This window comes from Adelges cooleyi, unplaced genomic scaffold (genome assembly GCF_023614345.1).
Source record: "Adelges cooleyi isolate 19-005CV unplaced genomic scaffold, UGA_ACOO_1.1 ACOO_flye_CR_arks_rails_tigmint_CR_PRNA_108, whole genome shotgun sequence".
In the NCBI taxonomy this organism is placed as follows: Eukaryota; Metazoa; Arthropoda; class Insecta; order Hemiptera; family Adelgidae; genus Adelges; species Adelges cooleyi.
In genome coordinates, this window is record NW_026095761.1 from 1341144 (window position 1) to 1349460 (window position 8317).

The window sequence follows — 8317 nt, forward strand, 5'->3', positions numbered from 1 at the left end:
CTATTGTTATTCTGATATTTTTAGATATTAACAATCAGTTGTTTCTCCAAAATTTAAAAATAAAATATCCTAGTCTTGACTTTTATTATATTACTATATAACTGTTTAAAAAATCACCATTTCTAAAGTCTAAACTATATACTAATGACTTTCTCTTAAGAAATTGAGAAAACACATTTTGTTGGGAGTGCATTTGTTAAAACATTAAAATCATGGATTTTAAAACGTGGTAACAACTTATGGTTATATGCAAGAAAGAAATTTATATTTAAAACCCTTAACCATAAAATAATACACTCTCTGCGTATACATTATTTCGGCAACAATGTCAGTTGTAACCGCTGAAGATGACAATGTTGTTGCCGAAATACGTATACCCAGAGAGTGTATTATTTTATGGTTAAAGGTTTTAAATATTAAATTCTTTTTTAAAAAAAACATAAATTATGAATAATTAAGAATAAATCAAAATAATTGCAGAATACACAGTGTACAGAGTAATATTACAATCTAGTTTATTTGAAAATAAAAAAATAAATTTCCATTATACATCACTTTGGTTTATTGCCGACTCCAAAGCATTATTTAGTTTCTGAACAATAATATTAATAGACTCTAAAAATATTTCATTTGGTTTCATTGATCCCACCGATTCGATTGTAACTAAAATAAAAATAAAATAAAACAATTTGTGAAAATATCATTACACATTGGATTATAATAACAATTTTAGTCTTGTCATCATAGTCATGTAGCTTTACGGTGCTTGAAGGCCCAACGCTGCCTCACGAGATGGTTTATAGACAAATTCGCTAACCGGGACAGGTCATCAGTCCTTCCCTAGAGAGGAGGATGGCAGCTGCTTTTTACTAGACGATTTCTCACCTGACAAACAGAACGCCCATGTCCGAGTATCAAACCGGTGACAGTGAGCACTGAACAAACTGACAACTTACCCACTCAACCACTCCCCCTCTATAGTCTTGTATATGTAAATAAATATATATATATATATATAAAATAATATTGGAACTGTAAATGAAAAAAGTCTACATAATACTACGCAAAACTGTAAAAAAACGCCTAAAATAAACCAGCCAAATTTTCAAGCGTCAATTTTGTAAAAGAAGTGTTGCTTTTTATTAATGAATTTTATAGGTACGTTCTCTTAAATGATAGACCATAATGTTGAAAATCACGACAATTTCCTATGAGCGGGAGTAACTGCATTACGAAGTTGTACAATTAAAACATTAAATTAGGTTAATAAAATCTAAAACTTACATATAAAATGGTCTTGAACTTTGGCCATTAACACTTTACCGTCAAATTCTTTGTACCTAAAAACGTTCCTAGAACTGTTGTCTTTTCTACTGTCTGCAACGTATGCCACGGGTACACCTGAAAGTAAAAACTATTAATTGACTAATTTTTATTTAACAGAAATTATTGATAATTTTTTATCAACCTTTGACATCTTTTAATCCAATGACATTATTTGAAAAACACTTTTGTAATAATTTGGCATCGTCTCCTTTAATTTCTTGTAATAATTCAATTTTGGGCATTAGTCTATACCACGCTGTACCTAAATTAATTTTTAAAAAATTGTTTAATGATCAACTTAAACACAAATAACTATAAACATCAAACAACTAGAAATTATTTTTACAAATATTATGATACTACACTACAAAATATTGATTTTACCAATAAACTTTTGAGTGAATTATTAAAAAATAATACTGTGTTAGCCCAACATGTTTAGAATAACCACTATTGAGAAATAATTCATTGATTGATATTTAAATAATTTCCTATTACTAAAAAAAAATACGGATGAATTTTTAAGCAACTTTTTTTTTTTTTATTAATATATACACAATCTGTTCCCAATGGGTACAATAAGAGTATTAGCTAAAATTAAAATATAACATGAAATACTTGATAAAAGGAGCCACCCATTAATGACACTTTTAAGTGATTATTTTTTAATTTTTTTAACTAAAGTTAAGTTAATAGATCTCTACACCAGTTGCGCTTTAAGCGTCTAGGAGGATTACCAGGAATAACATTAGTTGAAAGACCTTTTATTAGGGGATTGGAGTGGGAGGCTAGTCGAGAGTGGAATCTTTTGTAATATGTTATTGCTTCTTCTTTAACAGTATTAGTTTTTAGATCAGAATGGAGGGTATAATTTGATACGTATGGAGGGGAATTAGTTAATTTTCTTAAAGTAATATTTTGAAATGCCTGAATACGATTTATATTTGATTTTTTAACATTACCCCATAGTTGGAGACTATAGGTCCAAATAGGTTTAATAAGGGATTTGTACATTAGAAGTTTCATACTTAAGTTAGTATGTTTGTTATTAATTAGTAAAGTTTTAAGCATACGGATTCTAAGGTTTAGTTGAAGTCTTTTTGCACGAGTATGATAAGCAACAACTTTAATAATCAAATATTGTAAAAATTCTTTTTTTTTTATTCAGATTTTTAATTATTTTAATAAAATGTTTAAAACTTTACATATATTAATTATATTAACCAACAGACCCCAACAACATTTTTCCACTGGAAAACAACTTGGATAAAAACATATAGAGTGTGATGAATAATTAAGAAATATTTCGAAAGTTAAACATAAATATCACTATTAAAACAAGTCGACATAACAACAGAGTATACAGTAACTATAAATTAATACAGTTGAATAACTCGTTACTGGATGTAGAAGAAGACCAACTCGTATGTTTATCATTTAAACAAAAAAAATAATAATTCTGTGACGACATACAAACACTTTGGAATTTGGCATGATCCTTCGGAATTCCTTTAACTGCAAACATTTTTAGTTCAATTTCTTGTCCCGGTCTTAGTTTTGCAATGAGAATGTCGTCATTAATCATACCAACATCTTGTTCTGTGTACATGTCTTTTTGATTACCAAGAGGTAACCATTTTATATGTTTCGAATAAACTGTAATATGTAAACAAATGCAAATAAAAAAATGTCAACAAAACAAAGGTTTCTTGATTATACTTACCAGGATAACTTATAAATTGTTTATGTGCTAAAGCATCTAAATCTTTTTTTGTACATTTAATTTTTAATTCAAACATTAAACTGTCTTGTTCGCTAGGTTCAGCATTTTCTAAAAAAAAATGTATTTATTTTTAGTGAATGAGTTATAATAAAGTGCTATAATATGAGAAAAAAAGTTTAATGTTATCTATTCACCTTTAACTAGGGGCGTGCGGTATCTCGTACCGCTCTAATTATTCTAACATCAATTTCCTTTTTGTCATTGAAACAAAACATCGATTGTAGTGTATACATCGACGCCCCGTACGAAAAGTAGCACCGTCGTGAGTTTTTACGAATACTAGCACCGTTCACAGATTCTTACGAAGACTAGCACTGTTTGTGTTATTCGTGACGTTGGTGCCAACGGTGCTAGTTTTCATAAGAAGCCTCGAACGGTGTTGGTTTTCGCTAGAACTAGAACGGTACTACTTTTCGTACGACTCGTCTACATCAAGTATAAATCTTTACTTAGCAAATTTGTTTAATTTTAACCAAAAAATTGAGGTACAGTTACAATTGAATGAGTAGAGATATGTCACAAAAATCCACGTTACTAGTTAAAGGTTAAAAGAGCTGAATTTTGAAAAGGGATTGAATGGGGTTTTTTTGGGAGGAATAAGTGTCCGTTTCTATTTATACCATTATCTATATCTTACCATCCTTCATTTTAAACTGTCTAGGGTCTGCTTTTAATGGAATCAAACCCAATCGATGGGCGAGAATTTCGTCAAGTACGTATGATGTATTTTGATATATATGCACTTTCTCAATCGCCATACTGGGTACCTAAATAATTACAACAATTATTTGAAAACTCATAATTCAACTAAGATAGTAAATGTTATACTTTAGGTTACAGATAATATTAATGTTTGAATAATTTAATGAGTATGTTAAAAGAACAGAGAAAATGTGAAATGGTAAAAAAAATTGGAAATCGTAATAGACAGACTGAGAGATAGAAGTAGACCGATGATGAAGTGATTGAATGTAATAAAGATATAGAGGTGTGGAGTGAATCAGAATAAAAAAATGACCATCAATGTTACATTATGATACAATTAGGACGCCATTAAAATACCAAATATCAAACTAGAAAGTTTTTATAGAATGAAAGTTTGCAATTTTACAATAAAATAAAATATTTTATGAATTTAGAATACTCTTTAAAAATGTATAACCGTAATGTACGAAAAATAAGATAATATAATATAATTGCAAAATATGAACAGTTACCTCAGATATGATGACTCGCCTTAAACTGTTCGCCAAGGCAACATCTACACCAATTAAATCAAACTCTAAGTCAGTATCAGTTTGGCTGATTATGTTTATCTTAAAGTTCTATAACATTCAAAATGTATACAATTAGTTAAACATTTTCTAAGTGTTGTGAAAAAATATTTACTTTAACAAATTCATTGTAATTGTACGATTTTGTTTCATGTCCAAGAGTCTGAAAATATAGGGTATAACTATAAGTTAAAATATTATTTATATTAACTCATTAAATTAATTATTTAACAAAAAAGTTAGTTTAAGATTTAACAGTCACATAATATCAACGTAGTTGAAAATTCATACATCAAAAGTAAATTTCCTGCATATTTTTTATTAGGATGGCAAAATAATTTTAAACTTTTTTTGTCATTTTAATACATAAAAAAAAAATTCTGCGTGTTATAAATTGAAATTGTTAAAATTACAATTTACAATTAGGTATGTTTTAAAATAAAAAACAATGCCTAGGTATGATATATTTGAGAGTACCTATCATAGTTGTAATACATATACTGATATACAGCGGTGACCACTTGAAATATAGGTTGTACACTTGTATCACGATGAACTAACATTTAAATATATAAAATTATGTAAAACTGTCAGCTTAATCCCGTGTATAATATCCAGTAAAATTTAGATTAAGGTATTTACCCTTTCGATCGAATACTTGTTCATTACAATAGGATTCTCCATCATTGATAATTGGTTAACTAAGGTTTAGATGTTTAATTTAAATTTATGGATAACTCTATTAATGTAATCGTAGGTATATACTATGTTTAAAAGTTGTCAATAAATATTAATTATAAAAACACGTGACTTAGGTTTACCTCGTTATCATCAATTACGGAATTTTTATATCATATTTTTTTTGTTATCAGTACCTCATATTATCATAGAATATTCTGTGATATCTTATAAATTATAATAAAATATAAAATATATTAGCTATATTATTATGGTAGTCAACTATGCTAAAACCGTAACAGAACAAAATAAGTACCCACTTTACGTTATTTAATTCGATTTATGACTAAAAAACTAGTCACGATATTATTATGTAAATAGTAATAAAATACATATTATAGTATTTGTATAGTAATGACTAATGAACAATATGAAACGAATAATACTAATCCGTAATTTATAATCTACTAGTGTTGTAATCTATTATTTATAGAAACTCATTACCTCATAATAATACATAATATACTACATTTACATAAAATTATCGACATCTTATAATAACGTTTTCCAAGAATAAAATATATATGTCTCTAGTAATTAAACTAGATTTTTCTACAATAATCATAATATAATAAACAAAAAAAAAACATAATAAAAATTACATAATATTATGTTATAAAACTGTGTAAAAAAAAATGATCGGAACAACAGACCCCTTAAAAGTTAAGAGGTTTTGTTTGTTTTTGCTAAAAATATTTTAAGAATTAATTTATAAAAATTATTTTAAATTTAGGATAAATATTATGTTGATGAAAAGAAAAACAACCAGAGTTACTGTAAAACTTTTATTTCAAAGAAATGGTATACATCAAATTAGATAGTATATGTTATTACTATTAAGCACTGAAACAAATTTATATATATATGCTTACACATACAAATAAAAAAATCCAGAAATATAAATTGTTTATGGAGTGTAAGAAGCACTTTGTCGTTTTGTTACCGGTGATCTAGACTCACTTTTTCTCCAAGCCGGTGATCTACTTCTCGCAGAAGTAGGTGAACCACTTCTACTTTTACTATCTGATCGAGATTTACGATCTATAGACATACTTCTTCTACTCCTGTCCACAGATAAACTTCTTCTATTTGCTGACACACTCCTTTTTCTTTCAACCGAAGGACTCATTTTGGTTCTTACTGGTGAACCCGACAATGATCTTGCAGGAGAGTGTGGGCTTCTAGACGGAGGCGTTCGAATGATTCTCCTCGGCGGAGGTGATCTAGGAGAAGGAGATCTTCGTACAGGCGAACGTGTACGTTTATGTCTTTTTTCAACGGGTGAACGTGACTTATGGCGACTCACACTACGTTTTCTAGTACGTCTTTGTGAAGAACTAGATTTTCTACTGCGCTTCTTTGGAGAGCGGCTCCTGCGAGGAGACCTACTAACACGCTTCTTAGCTGGTGTTCTGGTTCTTGATCTTTTTGGAGATAAAGTATGCCTTACATGGCTAGACGAACGACTCTTTACTGGTTCAGTAATTTTTCCTCGGCCAGAAGAACTACTCCTCCTAGGTGATTTACTGGACGAACGAGGACTACGAGAATTACTTCTAGGTGGTGTAGCAGACCCAGATTTTTCTTTATCAGGTGTTTTCGATTTATCATTTTTGTCTGTTTCAGGCACAACAGGTGGAGTAGTATCTTTTTTCTTATCCTTTTCTTTACGTTTTTCCGATTTCTCTTCTTTTCTCTTGGATGAATATTTTTTATCTTTTTTATGACTTCTAGATCGTGAACGACGCTTAGATCTTGATCTTGATCTTCGTCGTTCTCTAGAAGATTTACGTTTCCTATCTCTAGATCTAGACTTTTTTCTCGACCTTGATCTTTTTCTGTCCCTTGAACGCCTGTCTCGACTCCTATACCTTTTTCTTGATCTCGATCGACGCTTTGAACGTGATCTAGACCGTCGTCTTCGTGTTCGTGAATGTCCTCTTCGTGATCTAGATGATGATCTTCGACGGCTCCTACCATGTGATCTGGACCGAGATCGTCTGTGAGAATGGCCATGTTTTTTGTCTTTAGATAAAATACCAATAACTGGATCAATGGCTGCTGATATAAGACTTTGCGCTTCTTTCACTCTTGTCATAGCTTCTTCTATTTCTCTTTGAGCCGCTTCGTTACTTTTAGCCATAGGTTTTGCTATTGCTTGAGTGGCATGAGTAACTTGAAGTGGCCGAGAACCTAGTAACGTTCCGTTTAGTTTCAATCCCGCAATAATACTAGCTTGTTCGGAAAATTCAATGAGAGCATAGCGAGTAATATCATTTTCTCTGCTACACCATCGCACATACTTGACATCACCTGCTGATTTTTGAAAAAAGTTTATCAACTCATCGTTAGTTACGTTTTCATCTACATTAATTGCTACCAAAGTTCGTCTAATTTCTTCAATCCGTCTAGAATCATAGGTGATTGGGAGTTGAGGATAAGGAGGCAAACCATTGGATGCCAACACTGGATCGTGGGTGACAATAACTTGATTCGGTGGTATTCCTTCAATTGAATTGACAACGTGTGGTGGTAGTTTGGGATCAGACGGGTATAATCCAGGTACGACGTTCGCCTGGTTGGCAATATCCAGTGCTCTGTATTCGTCAGGTATATCACCGACAGAAGACTGGTACGGCGTAACGATAAGCGCACGGTCAATGAACACCGTGTTGGTTAAATGCTGGGCAACAGCCACGCACAGGGAGTCAAAATATTTCACATAACAAATACGAGATTGCACGGGCACAGACACATCACGTATCTGCGGGTACAATCGAATATCTTCAATCTTACCGATCGAGCCAAACAGAGTTTGCATTTGATCTTTAGTCGCTTGGGGAGCAATGTTCGTCACCTGGATCACCTTAGTGGTAGGCGCGGCGATTGCATCCGAACTGGCAGTCATCGTGATTCGCACAACCACTTGTCACGGAACAAAACACTCACGGGATCGTTTAATTCCTACATAACCGTTTCACGTAGAAACCCGTCGTCTGCAATCCGCAAAAACTCTATATTCAAAAATCCAAAAACAAACAGCCGAACGGCGATATTAGTTCACGGTTCACGGTATCGGCCAAATCGGTGTGAGAACGCCGACTGACCGACGAGCAACGATGTCGTACGAACAGTGTAGACAACTCTGCGAAAAACGAATGAATGTGCACCGTGTTAAAACTTGGTTGCGTTCTAC

General features: G+C 31.5%; 2 protein-coding genes across 3 annotated transcripts; both read right to left on the reverse strand.

Annotated features, from left to right (window-relative positions):
• Positions 1 to 491: 491 nt before the first annotated feature.
• Positions 492 to 5218, reverse strand: LOC126847011 (DNA-directed RNA polymerases I and III subunit RPAC1). Of its 2 annotated transcripts, none has more exons than XM_050586947.1 (9): positions 5026 to 5217; positions 4499 to 4546; positions 4327 to 4434; positions 3747 to 3876; positions 3050 to 3157; positions 2800 to 2982; positions 1469 to 1588; positions 1285 to 1401; positions 492 to 663 (listed from the first exon to the last, which is right to left on the reverse strand). In XM_050586947.1, the coding sequence occupies exons 1-9, from the start codon at positions 5068 to 5070 to the stop codon at positions 545 to 547; spliced, it is 978 nt and encodes a 325-aa protein (XP_050442904.1). In that variant the 5' UTR covers positions 5071 to 5217; the 3' UTR covers positions 492 to 544. The 2 variants fall into 2 exon arrangements, with proteins under 2 accessions (XP_050442904.1, XP_050442913.1); XM_050586956.1 differs by lacking the exon at positions 492 to 663 and adding an exon at positions 724 to 885 and having other exon boundaries at positions 5026 to 5218.
• A 674-nt stretch (positions 5219 to 5892) lies between these two features.
• Positions 5893 to 8258, reverse strand: LOC126846983 (probable splicing factor, arginine/serine-rich 7). Its single transcript, XM_050586905.1, has one exon. It carries the CDS (start codon positions 8027 to 8029, stop codon positions 6029 to 6031), a length of 2001 nt encoding a protein of 666 aa, XP_050442862.1. The 5' UTR covers positions 8030 to 8258; the 3' UTR covers positions 5893 to 6028.
• Between the last annotated feature and the right edge of the window lie 59 nt (positions 8259 to 8317).